This window comes from Entelurus aequoreus, linkage group LG15 (assembly GCF_033978785.1).
Source record: "Entelurus aequoreus isolate RoL-2023_Sb linkage group LG15, RoL_Eaeq_v1.1, whole genome shotgun sequence".
Classification (NCBI taxonomy): domain Eukaryota; kingdom Metazoa; phylum Chordata; class Actinopteri; order Syngnathiformes; family Syngnathidae; genus Entelurus; species Entelurus aequoreus.
The window spans coordinates 31251921-31271869 of NC_084745.1; the positions used below are offsets into that span (position 1 = coordinate 31251921).

A 19949-nucleotide genomic window follows, 5' to 3' on the forward strand; every position below is an offset into this window, starting at 1 on the left:
TGGAAGTGAGCGCCAGCTTGTTCGCTGTCATCCTGACGACGTGGATGTTCCGTTCAAAGACACTTTCCTCGGCTTGCCGCTCAGCTGCGTGAAGGGCCGACTCGCCACCGCAGTCGAAGCCGGGATTCCGTTGACGTTGCTGGTCGGCTTGTGCGGGGGCCGAGGGAGCGGGGAAGGCGCTGGGGTGTCCGGGCTCGGCATAGAGGAGGACGCAGACGGCGCCCCCGCGGGACTTCCGGCTTTGTCGCTGGATGAGTCGCTTTCCGGTGCGGAGCGGCTGGTGACTTCCGGCTGCATGTGGCTCACCCTCCTCTTCTTACAGTTGGGCCGCACGCGGTAGTGCAGAGGCAGCGGGCCGGTCTGCGGGGTAGCGACACCAGTCAGCTCCATTTCTACTCAATGCAATCATTTATTCTAGCTTTAGTGGAAAATGTGCTATATTTTAGGGACGTAAATGCAAACATTATTGGAAAATTGTATAGGGCTTTTTACGTCGTGTTTAAACTAGTAGGGTCTCCAAAAGGCAGCATGAGCTATACTGTACCTAACTACCTAATTCAAACATTTAGCTCTATTTAAATATACAGGTTAAAATAGCATAAACTAATTATTAGGGATGTCCGATAATGTTTTTTTGCCGATATGATATTCCGATATTGTCCAACTCTTAATTACCGATATCAACCAATACCGATATATACAGTCGTGGAATTAACACATTATTATGCCTAATTTGGACAACCAGGTATGGTGAAGATAAGGTCCTTTTTAAATAAATAAATAAATAAATAAATACATTAAAAACATTTTCTTGAATAAAAAAGAAAGTAAAACAATATAAAAACAGTTACATAGAAACTAGTAATTAATGAAAAGGAGTCAAATTAACTGTTAAAGGTTAGTACTATTAGTGGACCAGCAGCACGCACAATCATGTGTGCTTACGGACTGTATCCCTTGCAGACTGTATTGATGTATAATGTAGGAACCAGAATATTAATAACAGAAAGAAACAACCCTTTTGTGTGAATGAGTGAAAATGGGGGAGGGAGGTTTTTTGGGTTGGTTCACTAATTGTAAGTGTATCTTGTGTTTTTTTATGTTGATTTAATAAAAAAAACAATTAAAAAAACGATACCGATAATAAAAAAAACGATACCGATCATTTCCGATATTACATTTTAAAGCATTTATCGCCGATATTATCGGACATCCCTACTAATTATTGTAATTCATTTAAATGTTGCCTGTCAAAAGAAAGCTCTTGCCTTTTTTTGTCAATGTAGTATTAAAAGTGATGACAGTTGTCCAAAAAGATGTCTAATAAAAACATAACTTTTATTTCAACTTTAAAGTCCCAAGCTCCATGAAGATTGCGCCCATTATTATAAGTCCAAAAAAAGCGCTGTAAACAAATTATACAATGTAAAAGAAAAAAAAAAATCAGGATTTCGTAGCATTTTACGGTATTATTTTACAGTAAAATACTATTCAAAATGTACTATATCAATACAACAAATGACCCTTGTATGCAATTAACTGATATTTCACAGTAATTATTCATCCAAAAAAGTGCAGGAAACGAAATGTACATTGTAAAACATTACCAGGATTTCTCATAATTTAACAGTATTTTTATGACAATACTGTAAACACAATTTACTGTCATTACAACAAACGACTGAAAATTACAATACTTACCACAGTAAAATATTATACTATGGAAGTAAAGCAATTATTAGCTAGCAATTTGCTGAGAATATACAATAAACATTCTAACAGTGCTATAAAAACTGAAACCAGTCCGACTCAGACTCCAGCTTTTGGTTATTTAAAGTAACCGTGTAATCAGACACATCAGCAACATTTAAATTGCACTTTTAACATGTGTGCATTAAAACACAAAAATTAAAAGATCACAGCACACACCACCGCTCTCATGTGCGCTCTATTGCAAGTGCAGTATATTTAAAGTTCCGGGCACTCTGATTTGATCCTATTTTTTTTAGTTGAACTCAAACGATTAATCAACCATTTTTTTCCTATTGGAAGGAGTCACTTGAAAGGTTGAAAAAAAGCCCTACATTAGAATGTCATCAAAAACTAGTTAACTTCAAAGCTAATCAGTAGTGTTAGGGTTACTCACATCACAAAAATCCAAAACAGTAAAAAAAGAGATCATGATTTGAGATGTCACATGTCTTTGGTTACAATTCTAGACATGATTTCAACTAGAAATGTCATCCTCATTGTGGGATAAATACATTGCATAACTTATAACTCAAAACATATTCATCTTAGTTTGACTGCCACTATGCTCTTTCCTGTGATGACAGTTCCTTCTTTATTTTTCACAAAGCTTAGTCAATGTGAAAAAGTAAACTGGTTCTGTCATAACCCATAAATGTAATAAAGGATAATACTCTGTTGAAACCAAAGTAAAAATGCATTGTTGTGTTGGCGGACTGCATTGATGAGCATTGCTCACCATCCATCCACTCTTTGGGATTTTTCACAATAAAAGCACACAATGACAAACTGCTGAAAGAAATAAGTGAGCTAAAAACATCACATCTGATGAATCAAATACTAATTTTCTCCACTGTAATGAATTATTAAACATGCAGAATTAAAGTTGTCTCACTCACCCGTCTCCATGTGTAGATGTACGCAATGTCCATTAATGTGTAGTAATCTTTCAGGGGTTCATCTTCATACATGACTTCTACCTGCACACAACATGCCAGCAGGTGTTTTAAAAGCATCAATAAATATGAATATTAGGGGTGTATAATCAGTTTAATTTTTGGTTTAGCGAAGAAACAAATGCAAAAAAAAAATAATGCTTAGCTTTGTGTGAATATAAGAATGTGCATTAAAAATGCTGAATTGTCAATTATAATATAAACATTAAATATTTATAATATTGGATATTTTTCAGTGGTGGGGATTTAAAAAAACAAAAACAAACAGGAAAGTTTGAACAGTGAATAAATATATATATATATATATATATATATATATATATATATATATATATATATATATATATATATATATATATATATATATATATATATATATATATATATATATATATATATATATATATATATATATATATATATATATAGATAATTTATTTTTTATTTTATTTTTTTTGGTGAATGAAAGCATTAATGTTACCAACTTAACCCCATTTTCCATCTGGTCGACAAGGAGGCTTTTAATGAAAAGTGGGTTTTCAAGCTCTGGGTTCTCCTTGGCACTATAGCGAAAAGGCTGCACTGTATCATCTGATTATTAAAAGGCACACTCCCTGTCCCTCACTTTTAATGTGTACCACAAAAAAAAACACATCTGATTATGAATACATGTTCCATTACACCCTCTAATAAAAAAAAGTCATATTTAACAGAAAAAAATACCTGGTGAGTGTTAGGGATGTCCATTTTGCTGCGAAGGAACTTCCTCAGATGCATGATGGTCATTGCTGCTGGACACTGCAGGTATCTTTTGTTTGCCACCTGTGCATTAAATAATAAATACATGTGTTGCAAAGGTGGTCAAATTAGTTAGCATACCTGATCTTTAGGATGCTTGTCTTCTAGACAACCTGTGAGTCTGCAGAGAGGAACATAATAAAATATGTTACTCTATCAATGGGAGCAAAAATGCAACATAAATGTGCCTAAAGTAAGGAAGTGTCACCTGTGGGTGCTCTGATCAAAGAACTCAATAGACAGACTGATGATTTCATCATCTGTGATTATTCTCTTTTCCTCGTCTGCTACTTCTCCACGATCTTCGTTGGAGCTGTTGGAAGCTGCAGGAACACAAAAAATATATAAACGTTCTGAAATTATTTTCATGGAAACAGTGCAGGTTTTATGAGGAAATTGTGCATGCATAAGAATAAAAACATTTGTGAATAAAATCTTACCTTCTACGGGATGCTCAGCATAAAAGTCTCTTCTTCTCTTCATTTCATCTATAATACATCCCATAATTATGAACCATACACTTCATTTTTGTTATTTTTCTTTCGAGGTAAAGTAAAACCCATGAAAACTAAATCAAAACGTCTTACTTTTGAAGAGGTCTGGGACCAGCTTGTAGACAATGTCCTGGAGAGTTTTGTCAGACCTGGAAGACACACTTTCAGTTTCACTTCACTGCAAAGCAACAATGATGAGGACTTCTCACCTGATGTTGAGCAAAGGCTTGGTTTTGTGCACTTGCACGTCACAGATGGGACAATATTTGCTGGCTTCCAGGTAGCGAACGATGCACATTTTGCAAACTGCATGCCCCACAAAAAAAAACAATGAGTCGATAAAAAAAAAACGATTTGGTTGCGTTTGTTAGTGTTTGCTCACATGAGTGCAGACACTCGATGATGGTGGTCGCGTCGATGAAGTAACCCCCGCACAGGACGCACATGAGGTGGGGGTTGAGCTCGGTGATCTTGATTCTGGTCGTCCGATGCATGATGACAGAAAGGAGGCTGCTCGCGTGGGAAAAAAAGACAGAAAAACAGATAATTGCGTGCAAAAAGAAGAGAAAACAATATCTAAGAAAGCAAAACAAGTCATTAAATGAGCCATTTGGATGCTGCTGTTTGCTAGATGCTGCTGTTTGCTTTAACTGTTAAAGCAACATAATCGTTTATGCTAATTTGATTATAAGCACGGGGGACACGTCATCAATCTCCACAAAGGCTTCTGTGATATTTTCTAAGACTGGTATTGCCATCAGGACTGATGGAAATATGGAAAACCTGCTGCAGAATTACACCAACCGCAAATAAAAACAAATCAGGCAGAATAAAGTAATTAGCAAAAAAAAAATATGGGCAATTATTTTTCAAACATTAATTTTAAAAAAAAATAATTAATAAATACATTATTAACATGTGTGAATGTCCGATATTTTTTTTAGTTCTGTAAAAGTTAAAAAAATAAATGAACATTGGAAAATAAACGAAAATATTTAAGTCGTTTAATATTAAAAAAAAACATGTATACTTCGTCGTTTCTATGGCAACCACGTGTGCATGACGGTTTCCACTTACAGAGCACAACAAAGCTGCTGGATGTCATAAATATGACAAACAATGTCATGTTTTAGTGCGAGCAGGACGAATAACGCCGACTGCGCGGCTGCCATTTTGTGCAAGAAAAATAATAACCCGCCTCCTTTCAAATGAGGCGTTCACGTCAGTTATGGACATCATAAAACCTGCTGAGAAGTACATGTTTGCTTCTACCGACGTTCTCTGTACTACGCGCTACATCACAATACTTTACCTCAAATATATTTAAGTGCGGCAAAATGACCTTGAATGCAACATCGCGCCTTTCCCACAATAACGTGTACGCTGTAATCAAAACACTTGCAAAATACGGTTCTCATACAGTGCAGCTTAATGCACTTGAATCGAACCTAACACCTTTTAGAGAGCATGGTTTTAGCCTCTGAACGCGTCACTAATAGAATATAGACGATTATCTGTAAAATACGGTTATATAGTATTTGAACACATTAACGCAACGTCTAAGATAGGGTAAATTGTATTGCCTCTATAGCGTAGTGGATTTTACAGAGCTTGTTTTGGAGACATGCATGAACGCATTATTTAAGACACTACTATAAAATTACACTGCAAAATACGATTCTGATATAATGCACTTGAATGCAAAGTAGCGCCTTCTACGGAGTATATTTCAACACGTGAATGCATCATTAAGATATATAAGATTAACCAAAAAAAGCGGTTGTTGCATAAAGAAATGAAATACACGGTAGCGTCTTTTACAGAGCTTGTTTTGAACACATGAATGCATCATTAATAAGACGTAAGCGACATGACTTTTTAGCTATTAGCAGAAGGTCCTGAATGATTTATTTTTTTAAACAAATACACATGTGCCGACACGCAAAAAAAGCGCTTTAAGTGCCACCTGGATGACAAATAAAACAATTCAAAGTGTTTTTAAAAGAAAATCATGCATACACGTGCGAAATAATTTCAACAGAAGATAAGTACAACAGTTGTCCATATTTACGATTTTTTTTGCATCTGAAACAAACACCGAGACAGAGCTGGAAAAAGACATTGAATCAACATAGTTTGTTGTAATCAACTAGTCACTTGCAAGCCCACGCTGAGGGACAATATGTCACACACGTCAGCATCAACCTGCTTGTGAAAATATGCACATGGATCAAATCAACCAAGCCACACAAAAATAAGCCTTTGCAGAATAGTGATTTCCCATAATGTGTAAAATGTATATTAAAAAGCAGCATTAATATGCAGGTGGCCGATATGATGGCAACTCCAACGAAAGCGCCCCACGCACTGCCTTCTCGTCCTTGCAAGTTAAGTTAAAAACAGGCAAATAAAAGCAGGAGCACACACAAACCAAACAAGACGGTGTGCACAAACATGTCAACATGACAACCGTACAGAACCAGGAGGCTCGGGGACAACGTGGTTCCGTTAGGGAGCCGTTGGATCATAGCGGTGCTCGACACGCCAGCCCGGCGGAGCCCGCTTCGCCCGCAATCTGACACTTTCCTCCTACAAAAAGCACACAAAAAACCCGCCTATGCACCGTGGAGCCACATAGGCACGCAGCTAAGCTAACCCCCGTGGAACACAGCCGTTCCGCGGGGGCTCAATTCGGGTTTAAAGTCGAGATCGGAACCTTTTTTCACCGACAGATCCGCCAAAAAGTGTACACACACACACATTCACGTACACACACACACACACACACACACTAGATCCACGTCGCGGCTACACCGATGAAAGCTCAACATCCTCCGCTGGATTGGCGTGAGAAGACCCCCGCCAAAAGAACCACGCTAGACACCCGCAAAGACGCCGAGAAAGCCTACCTGTGCGCCGGGATGGGAGGTGTGGTGCTGCGGACAGACAATGAAAGTTGGGAGGCAATCAGCAGCGAATGAATCGGAGCCGAGCCGCCATCTTGAAGCAGGCTGCAGACGCTGTCAGCGGCCGAGGCGAGCGCACTTCACACGGGGGTGGGGGCGGGAAGGAACCGACGCTGCCCTCCGCTAGCGACCCTGGGACTTTGCAAGCGGAGCACCGGCAAAGTCCTCCGGCGTAGGTTCGGGTTCGGTCCACACTCGGCGACCGCCAAGTTTGCCTCCAAAATAGCCGACTTAGCCCTCCTCCTCCTCGCGAGTGGAAACGCAGCAGCGGCGGCGGTAGTGGTGTGCGCGAGTATGCGTGCGCGCGCGCTCCGCGGAAACTGACACCGTCCCCAAAATGGCTTTACGTGGACGCGCCCACTTTGGTCACGTGACCGCCTGCTTAAGGGAGCCTTGGAATTGCTGTCGGAGGTTACTTTTTCCACAACACGCCCGTTCATATGGGAGGAAAAAAAATAGACGTGCTGTGGTGCCAGTGGGGTAACAAAGCAAAGTAGTATCATATTGAATAATGTATCAGTTATTAATATCACTTTCACAATACAACTGATTAGAAAGACCGTTTTTTTGTATAATCTTGTACAATAAAGATGCTAAAACTAATCCAATGAATATGTTAAGCTAGCGCCGTGCTTCTCAATTATGTTCTGTTGCCCCCCTCCCCCATTGCTATAAGTACACCTCTGCATAATAGTGTATACTTAACATTAAATATAAAAGAAATATAGATCAATTTACAAAAAATAATAACTTTAACATTGTTTTTGGTCTGTAACAAGAATTGTTTAAAGTGCATCAATTTGAGTCTTTAAACTATAAACATTTTTCGACCAACTTCAACCATTTGATAATAAAAAAAATTAAATAGACTTAATAAATTCAAATTGATCAGCAACATGAACTCAGAGGCACAATATATCAAACACGTTAAGCTACAAAACAAAAATGAATAAAACAATTTGTGCTGATTTTTTTTACATCAAAATGCGAGTCAACAATAACCACGTTTTGTAGTTCACATATTTTTTTAAGCAGGTTTTAAGTATGGTACTGATTAGTGATGGGTTGATGAGGAGTCATGAAGCGTTTCGACACATTGCAAAACTATTGATACTGTGTCGATACTGTGTCACTAAATACTGACATCTGCTGGACATTAAAAATCCCTACAGGCAACCTATGGACCGACTCAACTGACACTGATTTTATGACCTAGTATATACAATAATGTAAACAAGTCATTGTATTTCATTTAGGATTATTTCATATCTTCATTTAAATAAAAATATATTTGTATATTTTTTAGATACAGTCAATAAATAATGTGAACATGTATCATAACATGGAACTCTAAGAGAACGTGTTGTGAATGAGGATGCTTGTGGACTGGGATTTTTTTTTTTTTTACACATTTTTATTTAAAAAAATAACCTTTTTCCAACATATTACATTTTAGACGATTTCTCTTCTTAGTTATTATTTCTCCGGCTGTAGAAAAGACCCGCTCACAGAGCACAGAGTCAGTGCGACACAGTTTGCATATCGGTCAAACAGCTCATGATCGGTCATGTGACTTTCTAAAAGCAGTACGCGCACCGACACAGGGTTTTGCTCTATGAGCTCGACGCATGTGCCGATGCATCGGTGTTGCCGGACCCATCACTAGTCCTGATGAAGCATGTGGAAGAGGGGTTAGTGCGTCTGCCTCACATTACGAAGGTCCTGGGTACGATCCTGTGCTCAGGATCTGTCTGTGAGGAGTTTGCATGTTCTCCCCGTGACTGCGTGGGTTCCCTCCGGATACTCCGGCTTCCTCGAGTCAACACCTGGGGATAGGATGATTGGCAACACTAAATTGGCCCTAGTGTGTGAATGTGAGTGTGAATGTTGTCTATCTGTGTTGGCCCTGCGATGAGGTAGCGAATTATCCAGGGTGTAACCCACCAGCTGCCCAAATGCAGCTGAGATAGGCTCCAGCACCCCCCACGACCCCAAAAGGGACAAGTGGTAGAAAATGGATGGATGAAAGCATGTTCCTCGGCGGTCACTTGGGCATCGCACCAGGGGCCCACCCCACAATTTGGGAAGAACTGAGTTAGCTGAACAAAACATTTTAGCTTTGTTGTGGAGTAACTGGAGTGTCATGTTTAATATATCATTGTTTTTTACTAACCCCGTTTCCATATGAGTTGGGAAATTGTGTTAGATGTAAATATAAACGGAATACAATGATTTGCAAATCATTTTCAACCCATATTCAGTTGATTATGCTACAAAGACAACATATTTGATGTTCAAACTGATAAACTTTTATTTTTTTGCAAATAATCATTAACTTTAGAATTTGATGCCAGCAACACGTGACAAAGAAGTTGGGGAAGGTGGCAATAAATACTGATAAAGTTGAGGAATGCTCATTAAACGCTTATTTGGAACATCCCACAGGTGAACAGGCAAATTGGGAACAGGTGGGTGCCATGATTGGGTATAAAAGTAGATTCCATGAAATGCTCAGTCATTCACAAACAAGGATGGGGCGAGGATCACCACTTTGTCAACAAATGCGTGAGCAAATTGTTGAACAGTTTAAGAAAAACCTTTCCCAACCAGCTATTGCAATGAATTTAGGGATTTCACCATCTACGGTCCGTAATATCATCAAAGGGTTCAGAGAATCTGGAGAAATCACTGCACGTAAGCAGCTAAGCCCGTGACCTTCGATCCCTCAGGCCGTACTGCATCAACAAGCGACATCAGTGTGTAAAGGATATCACCACATGGGCTCAGGAACACTTCAGAGACCCACTGTCAGTAACTACAGTTGGTCGCTACATCTGTAAGTGCAAGTTAAAACTCTTATGCAAAGCGAAAACCGTTTATCAACAACACCCAGAAATGCCATCGGCTTTGCTGGGCCTGAGCTCATCTAAGATGGACTGATACAAAGTGGAAAAGTGTTCTGTGGTCTGACGAGTCCACATTCAAAACATTTTTTGGAAACTGGACGTCGTGTCCTCCGGACCAAAGAGGAAAAGAACCATCCGGATTGTTATAGGCGCAAAGTTGAAAAGCCAGCATCTGTGATGGTATGGGGGTGTACTAGTGCCAAAGACATGGGTAACTTACACATCTGTGAAGGCGCCATTAATGCTGAAAGGTACATACAGGTTTTGGAGCAACATATGTTGCCATCCAAGCAACGTTACCATGGACGCCCCTGCTTATTTCAGCAAGACAATGCCAAGCCACGTGTTACAACAGCGTGGCTTCATAGTAAAAGAGTGCGGGTACTAGACTGGCCTGCCTGTAGTCCAGACCTGTCTGGACTACAGGCAGACTAATGTGGTGCATTATGAAGCCTAATATACCACAACGGAGACCCCCGGACTGTTGAACAACTTAAGCTGTACATCAAGCAAGAATGGGAAAGAATTCCACCTGAGAAGCTTAAAAAATGTGTCTCCTCAGTTCCCAAACGTTTACTGAGTGTTGTTAAAAGGAAAGGCCATGTAACAGTGGTGAACATGCCCTTTCCCAACTACTTTGGCACGTGTTGCAACCATGAAATTCTAATTATTATTTGCAAAAAAAAAATAAAGTTTATGAGTTTGAACATCAAATATCTTGTCTTTGTAGTGCATTCATTTGAACATGGGTTGAAAATGATTTGCAAATCATTGTATTCTGTTTATATTTACATCTAACACAATTTCCCAACTCATATGGAAACAGGGTTTGTATTTTGTACAACAACCGGAGCTGGGCCACACTTTGGACACCACTGATATAGTCAAACATTTTTGTAAAGAAATCAAGTAGCATGGGCTCGGATGTTCATATAAAAGTTTGTGTTTGCACACCATGTTTTTATTTGAATTTCAAATACTGATATTGCTCTCGTACAGAAACACACACAAAAACACAACATCACATCTGACTGGCTTTCTCTGCACTCTTTGCAGCATCTTTCAGCTTGCTAAGCATGTCCTGAAACCACACCACCACTTTAATTAACTATGAAAAATAAGATTTAATGTAACATGTATTAGTGTGAATTTTTAAGGTGGACTGTAACTCACCTGCAACTGCTCCATATTGCAGGTGAAAGTGACGTCCTCAGCAGGAACACCTTTGTTCTAACACACACTTTCCATGAGATGACAAAAGAAAACAACAACACAAATAAGGCATTTTTACCTCAGTATTGAGTGATATTAGGTAGAAAGGCTCGTTGACCTTATCCACATGCGCGTTCTGTGGGGAAAACAAAACTTTTGTGACTTTTAGGCCACAACTATTGGATTCTTGTCCTGTATACCTTTACGTGATACTGGAGGCGCCATGACACGTCAGTGATTTGAACCGGTTGTCTTCCAATGCTAGAAAACATGAATACAGCATAATGGTATGCTCAGCCTGTACACATTCATGGACTGACAGAAAGTCGAAAAATATAGAGAACTCTTGTCAAAAATAGAAACATCTAAGGCTCAGGACGTTCCTGGGCTACGGGTTGCAGACGTTGAGAAAATATGGGAACTACATATGAATAAATACAACATTATTTACAAATATATTTTTCTACATAACTTAAAAATAAGCTTCCATTGTGCTCATTTTAACTTAAGGGTTCTCCTCTGTAGAAGATATGGTTAATAACATTACCTTATACCCCCAACTTACCTCGCCAGCAAACCTTCTAGCTCCTTTTTGTTCTTCTGTAAAATAAGTAAAATGCACATTATCTTCGGTAATGAAACATGTACTATACAGTGTGCAATGTGTATGGGTGTTCAAATCACCTGATAGCAGTTGTGGAAGACCTCTATTCTGTCTGCACTGAATGACAGGTCCTCTAGACAGGAGCTGCAGGGACAGAAACATCAATTACAATCATCATTTGTGAACATTAATTCGTTATAAACCTTAAATAAGCAACTTATGGTCAGGTGTAATATCAGAAAAACGAGAGTCAGATGGCAAAACACACACATTTCCAAATATTATTCAGTTCAAAGCACACATTAAATACTTTGTTCAGAGACAAAAAGACACCTGCGTTGCTTTGAAGTTAAATGGCGCTTTCGCACATTGGCACAGTCCTTTGCATACTCACTAATACAGTCTTTACCTGATGGCGGACTTGTCGGCGTTTTGCCTGACCACCTCCAGGATGAAGGTGGCGGCTGCAGCGTGGATCCTCTTCAGCAGGACCGGGTCGACCTCTTTCAGTTGGGGCTCATCTGCAGAACATGAGGACGGAGCCCAGAAGTAACGATAAAGACGAGAAAGTAACAGATTGACGTCTGCAATGGAAATCAATGAGGATTTGCATGCGAATGGAAGCTTCAGCTTTCTTTTGTGGACTATCAACATTTAGTGTCATTTATTTGATCGGTAATGACATTTACAACCACGGTGATTCTACCAGAACAGAAAAAATGACGAATAAGACATTTTTGGGATTTTAAAATCAACAAAGGAGATTTAAGCAGTATGGTGGGAGTGTTGTTTTCGTGCTGTGTTTAGCTAGCGGCTAAAGCGGAAGCAAAAGTAGCGGACACACAAGGCAGCGGAAGAGGCTGGTAGCTCACACAGCACGCCCGGGTCCCGGTTGGAGGAGAGCAGGGAGCGGAAGGAGACGTCCACCAGCACCGGGAAGCCGACGTGGTCCACGGTAGACGGCTCAGCGAGGGACCGCAGTCCTCTCTGTACCGACTCCGACAACTCCATTTTGAAAAAGGCGTGGTCAGTGAGGGCATGTGATCAATCAGCTGACTAGGGAAGGGGCGGGGCTAGGAAGCGCTTGCAGAGAAAAACTTCAAACTGTTGTCTTTCATTTTAAATCATTACATTGAATCTAATCCTCCGTCGATTCATAAATCATTAGAATACATTAATACTGAGATGCTCAGTCACAGGACCCCTTATTCGGTACACCTGCAAAATGAGATTCTTATATCAATATTTTATGTCTTTCTCATTTAAATAATGTGACCAACATATTATAGACAGTCCCTGGGATGAACTGCATACTACATTCGAATTTTTCTTTACATATATTTTGAATACAAATAATCACAACTTTTATTGTGTGAAGGAACAAAGGATGCAGAGATCCGTGTATCTAACCTACATTTGCAGAGCTCCTAACATTTACAAAAAAAGCATGTGCGTGGTGGACGTTGAATACACGTGATGCTAAACTTAATCACATCCCATTAATTGACTTGTGTGAAACCTGCTGTCTGGACAGGGAGAAAAATGACCTCAGGAGAGGAAATTCGATCCCTTTTTTTCTAAAACTAACTCGTTATTTCTTGTAAAAAAAAAAAAAAGTGTTACTAAAAGATGCATTCCTTGCAGAATGTGCATAAAGCTGCACGGTTCATTCCACTAAATAAGCAACCTTTCCTATCGCGGTGACTTCTGACTTTGCGTCCAAAGTCCAATTTCCTATTTGCGTCACATGCATAATGTGCGCCAAAGCGTCAAGCCTTGCACACAAAATTGATTGTAAGTATATAAAGGATAGCAGAAAATCCCATACAACTGTATCTAATAACATAAAGACTATATATAATATGATCATTGAATAAAGCCATACAAACATGTGCATGTTTTAATTTAAACGTCACAAAAAAAAAAAACATATACATAACTATATACAACATGGAGGTGATGTAAAGTGAACACATCCCCTATAAGGCTACAAAACGCTTGTCGAATGTCTCAAATATAGAAATTAAATGTAATATATTTAATGTCTCAAATATAGAAATTAAATGTAATATATTTGCAATTAATTCTCAAAATATCTTGACAGTCAATAATATATATATATATATATATATATATATATATATATATATATATATATATATATATATATATATATATATATATATACACACACATAAATATATATACATAAATATATAAATGCATACACATATATATATACATACATACACATATACATACTGTATATATATATATACAGTATATATATACATATACATATATACACGCACATAAATATATATATACATAAATATATACATACATACACATATATATATACATACATACACACACATATATATATATGTATAAATATATACATATACATACATACACATATATATATATACACATACATACAAACATATATATATATATATATATATATATATGTATATACATACATACATACATACATACATACATACATATATATATATATATATATATATATATATATATATATATATATATATATATATATATATATATATATATATATATATATATATATACACATATACATATATATATATACACACACACACACAATCCGGCATGCTCTCTATAATTTGGCATTAAAGCAGCAGGGTATTTTTACAGTTTTTCTGCAGGAGCACTGGCCATGTTTTTCACTTAAACATTCAGTGACTGTATAATTAAATTCAAAACATCACTGCATATATAAAAGTTCACTTGCTAAATATTAGCTTCAATGCGTTCATGCTGAGGGTGAAAATACTTGCAACAAATTTTTTTTTTTATACTGTATGACATTACCAATTTCTTGTATCATACTGAGTTTCTCATTTTTACTCTTCTCCATTAAACAAGTGACAGTGGACCTAAGCATGATGCAAACTACAACCATAAGAAAATAATAGGCTTGCATGTAAAATAAAATCTCCATATTGCTCCCAGAAGAAAAACTAAATATGGATTGCTTGTATTTTTTCATAGTTTTGGGGTTCATCGATCCGTATAAATGACATGTTTCAGTGATCATAAATACGCTGATACTATCTGTATAATTGGCATAATTCGCGTAAGACTAATAGTGTGTTATTTGGCAAACCTTTCTTTTTATAGCAGTAATGCAACAATGTCGAACGAAGTCTTGCACACTTTACGATATGTGTGTGGAATGTGTAAATCAACAATAATATTTATATTTACAGAAGATTTTTACAGGGTGAAAATGTGTGACTTAAAAACACGCTACTTTGTTGTGGGCAACAGTCGCCGCAGGGTGGCAGTGTTGAGGCGTGTGGCGAGAGAAATGGCGGAACAAAGAAGAGCGAGGGTGCGCTTTGTGTATGTCTCTTTTTTTATGAAGACATATTGATATACCTGCACATGACAATCTATATGGCTTACTCATTGGGCGAATTAGATTATTTACAATATTGCATCGGTACATGTATGATTATTAGGAAGGCGCACAACGCACAATACATAAAGATTTGATTTTCAACGTGAAATTATGTGACTACACTATTTTCATTATCACAGAGAAATGTCTTAAACAGTCAACACTCTTAATAAAACATGCAATGCATAAAAATAAGAAGCATATAATCTGCATATCCGTGGCAAACATTTTGTATTAAAATACCATAATACATTCAATAATATACATTACTCATGTATGCACTTAGTAGATACGATTTTGTCAATACTTAATATAGTGACTACATATTTTTGCTATTTTCCACTTTTTGCTTCTAAAACTGCCATTGAGTTAATTTTTAAAATCAAAACTGTATTCTATTTATAAATACTCACATTAGGTTATATTTTTAGGGATTCAATTAAGTTTAGTTTTGTTTTAAACAGTGTTCGTGTTTTCCTGGAGTTCGGCAGCTTCAGCCAGCTGTTCCTACTCCACTGCGCCGGGGAAAAGCAGCTTCCTGCCGGCTGCTGCTTCCCCCAGCGGCCGCTGACGGGAGCCCGACGCTCGGCAGAGAGTCGGAAAAGCAGCAGCGGCTCTTTTTCTTTTTTTACATTTTACACTGAGATCGAGTGAGCAGCCTGGTGGACAAACACATCGACAACATAGGGACAATATACATATTTAGAATTAATATTCGCAATTTTTTCCCCCAGCACAAGACGCCGTATTTCAACAGCTGTTTCAAACCACCGATCACCTTTGTTCTGGTTTGAACTGAAACTACAAACTATAAATCAAGTCATATTCAAGGATTATTTTGCTGTAATGTCAAGAATATATATCGTAGTCCAACAATTATTTTGTACAGTACATGTAGAAATATCAGCAAACTGTCATCTTAAAGCAGGGGTTTTCCAATCTGCAAACAAAAAAAATGCATTAATTAATACAGCTGTTTTTTTTACATGTCGTGATATTTTTCTTTATTATTCTTTAAAATCGGATAGCTTTGAGACATGTGACTATAACTTAAACATAAGGCAGTATTTAAGACAAGGGTGTTCAAAGTGCAGCCCGTGAGTCATTTGTGGCCCACAGCTCGTTTTTTATTCATTATAAAAAGAAAATGGATTCATTCTTAGAGATATATACTATTAGATATTACAAATATTAGCTTTGTCAGCTACAGGCATATATTGACCTACATTGTATTGGTTTTAACATCTTTAATCTTAAACACTTTACAATTAAGCACTGCGACAGAAGGCCCCACGGCTTCCTGGTTTCTTACTCCAAAAAGTACGGGGCAAGGGGGCACATGGGGGTCTTAACCCTGGATCAACTTTCATGTGTGCTCTCCCAAAGAAGCATGTCCCCTTTGTTCCACCAAGGCCTTACTTCTCGCCACGGGACCACAAAATGGATGACGCATGACTTATTTTGGACAGTTTGACTACAGCCTCGTTCATCATTAAAAAAAAAAGTATGAAATCCTTACTAAATTCTTGACAGAAAAGGCTCAAGGGGAACATTCCTGCATTTGTTTTTCTCACTAATTCAAACGTGTCTTTTTTTAATATAAAGATCCACTGAAACATTGCTAGAAGTGACTCAAAAGGCTACATCCTCTATCATACACCCATTTTCTTATTATTGGAATTGGACTCATTTTGTAGGAAATCTTACTAAATTCTTATAAGTAAAAATATAGTTACTTTTTGTGGGACATTCACATACTGATATAGACCAAAGACTTGGAAGAACAGCATTTACTTTTTTATGAAAAACTACTAAATACTTGTAAGAACAACAATTATTTTTTTAATGAAATACTACTAAATACCTGTAAGAACAATAGTTACTTTTTGTATGAAATACTACCAAATACTTGTAAGAACAACAGTTACTTTTTGTATGAAAGCAAGAACAAGTTACTTTTTGTATTAAAACAACTACTAATTAATTGTAAAAACAACAGTTAATTTATGCATGAAATATTTCCTCCTGATTACAACATGTCACTTTTTGATTGTACAAATCTACTAAATTCTATAAAAAAAAGGTTTTGAAGCACCAATTCTGTCATACTTAAACATACAATGTAACAATGAGCTACTACAATATTGTGTACTATACTGCCATGATTTGTTGAGTGAATTCCTAATAATTTCCAAAAAAAGAAAAAGTAAAGAAAAAGCTCAGAAGTAACAATTCCATCATATTTAAATTTGCTACTCGTTACTATGAGCAAGTTTTTGTTTGAAATGCTATAATACAGTAATTGTAAACTTAAAGGACAATTTCTCTATAGCATGCATGCTTGGGTCCCTAAATTACGATCACCAGTGTACACAATCTGGCCCACGGGAAGTCCCAAGTAAAAATAATAAAATAAATGTATGTACATATATATATATATATATATATATATATATATATATATATATATATATATATATATATATATATATATATATATATATATATATATATATATATATATATATATATATATACACACACATATATATATATATATATATATATATATATATATATACACATATATAAATATATACATATATATATATATCATACTTATATGTATATATACATATAAGTATATATATATACATGTATATACATAATACATATATATGTATATATCTGTATATATATGTATATGCATATATATGTGTGTGTGTGTATATATATATATATATATATATATATATATATATATATATATATATATATATATATATATATATATATATATATATATATATATATATATATATATATATATATATATACACTCACTACCGTTCAAAAGTTTGGGGTCACATTGAAATGTCCTTATTTTTAAAGGAAAAGCACTGTACTTTTCAATGAAGATAACTTTAAACTAGTCTTAACTTTAAAGAAATACACTCTATACATTGCTAATGTGGTAAATGACTATTCTAGCTGCAAATGTCTGGTTTTTGGTGCAATATCTACATAGGTGTATAGAGGCCCATTTCCAGCAACTATCACTCCAGTGTTCTAATGGTACAATGTGTTTGCTCATTGGCCCAGAAGGCTAATTGATGATTAGAAAACCCTTGTACAATCATGTTCACACATCTGAAAACAGTTTAGCTCGTTACAGAAGCTACAAAACTGACCTTCCTTTGAGCAGATTGAGTTTCTGGAGCATCACATTTGTGGGATCAATTAAACGCTCAAAATGGCCAGAAAAAGAGAACTTTCATCTGAAACTCGACAGTCTATTCTTGTTCTTAGAAATGAAGGCTATTCCACAAAATTGTTTGGGTGACCCCAAACTTTTGAACGGTAGTGTACATAAATGATAAATGGGTTATACTTGTATAGCGCTTTTCTACCTTCAAGGTACTCAAAGCGCTTTGACAGTATTTCCACATTTACCCATTCACACACACTTTCACACACTGATGGCGGGAGCTGCCATGCAAAGCGCTAACCAGCAGCCATCAGGAGCAAGGGTGAAGTGTCTTGCCCAAGGACACAACGGATGTGACTAGGAAGGTAGAAGGTGGGAATTGAACCCCAGTAACCAGCAACACTCCGATTGCTGGCACAGCCACTCTACCAACTTCGCCACGCCGTACATATATATGTATATGCATGTATATTTCTGTGTGTGTATATATTATTATATATTATATATTATATACTGTTTTATATTTGAATTTTTTTTTATCCTGTAAAGCGTCTTTGAGTGCTCTGAAAAGTGCTATATCAAATAAAATGTATTATTATAATATATATATATATATATATATAATATATATATATATATATACTGTATATATATATAAAAAACATATAGTATATAATATATATATATACTGTATATATATATAAAAAACATATAGTATATAATATATATATATATACTGTATATATATATATACTGTATGTATATATATATATATATATATATATATATATATATATATATATATATATATATATTTTTTTTTTTTTTTTTTTTTTTTTTTTTTATCTTCCTGTTTGGATATCTTTAGTGTTTGGTACAATCGGTCTGGAGCAGGAAGGGATAGGAAGAAGGGGGGAAAAAGAATACAGAGGGGGAAATTGTGGGGATAAAAGGGGCAACAAGTCCAAAAAAAAATCATATATACATATACACAAACACAAATACATGGTACGGCCACCGGCCAAATTCTTTAACCCAATGTGGCCGCCGAGTCAAAAGTCGTGGTACCCCTGCACTATACCAAGGGTCCCCAACGTTTTTTGCACCAGAGACCGGTTTAATGTAGGCATTATTTTCAAGGACCTGCCTTCCACGTGTGGCAAATAAATATAGCAAAAATAGGTGCATGAAAAATACAACTCAACATAACGCTGAATGAGTTTGTCTTTTTGCAGTGAGATGGTCCCCAGCTGGTTAATACTCCATTTACATCTTGTGACCTTAAAGGCCTACTGAAATGATTTTTTTTTATTTAAACGGGAATAGCAGATCCATTCTATGTGTCATACTTGATCATTTCGCGATATTGCCATATTTTTGCTGAAAGGATTTAGTAGAGAAAATCGACGATAAAGTTTGCAACTTTTGCTCGCTGATAAAAAAAAAAGCCTTGCCTGTACCGGAAGTAGCGTGACATCACAGGAGCTAGGATTCCTCACAATTCCCCGTTGTTTACAATGGAGGGAGAGAGATTCGGACAGAGAAAGTGATGATTACCCCATTAATTTGAGCGAGGATGAAAGATTCGTAGATGAGGAACGT

At 36.6% G+C, this 19949-nt stretch overlaps 2 protein-coding genes across 3 annotated transcripts in view; both read right to left on the reverse strand.

The window, feature by feature from the left end:
• bmi1a (bmi1 polycomb ring finger oncogene 1a) overlaps positions 1 to 11099 on the reverse strand; it is an 11564-nt gene extending 465 nt beyond the window's left edge. Inside the window, exons 1-10 of one of the 2 annotated variants that reach the window (XM_062021201.1) lie at positions 11043 to 11099; positions 4380 to 4507; positions 4207 to 4303; positions 4091 to 4146; positions 3944 to 3991; positions 3712 to 3826; positions 3585 to 3624; positions 3429 to 3527; positions 2649 to 2729; positions 1 to 360 (exon numbers count right to left, since the gene is read on the reverse strand). The exon at positions 1 to 360 is cut by the window's left edge and continues 465 nt beyond it. In XM_062021201.1, the coding sequence (XP_061877185.1) occupies positions 28 to 360; positions 2649 to 2729; positions 3429 to 3527; positions 3585 to 3624; positions 3712 to 3826; positions 3944 to 3991; positions 4091 to 4146; positions 4207 to 4303; positions 4380 to 4491 (981 nt within the window). In that variant the 5' untranslated portion in view covers positions 4492 to 4507; positions 11043 to 11099 and the 3' untranslated portion in view covers positions 1 to 27. Of the gene's footprint in view, positions 361 to 2648; positions 2730 to 3428; positions 3528 to 3584; positions 3625 to 3711; positions 3827 to 3943; positions 3992 to 4090; positions 4147 to 4206; positions 4304 to 4379; positions 4508 to 6906; positions 7319 to 11042 lie in introns of those variants that run through there. The other variant, XM_062021200.1, reaches the window with a different exon arrangement.
• commd3 (COMM domain containing 3) lies at positions 10891 to 12696 on the reverse strand. The gene is made up of 8 exons (XM_062021879.1): positions 12558 to 12696; positions 12095 to 12206; positions 11766 to 11829; positions 11647 to 11681; positions 11282 to 11342; positions 11161 to 11217; positions 11043 to 11099; positions 10891 to 10950 (listed from the first exon to the last, which is right to left on the reverse strand). Exons 1-8 carry the CDS (start codon positions 12694 to 12696, stop codon positions 10891 to 10893), a joined length of 585 nt encoding a protein of 194 aa, XP_061877863.1.
• Positions 12697 to 19949: the final 7253 nt, after the last annotated feature.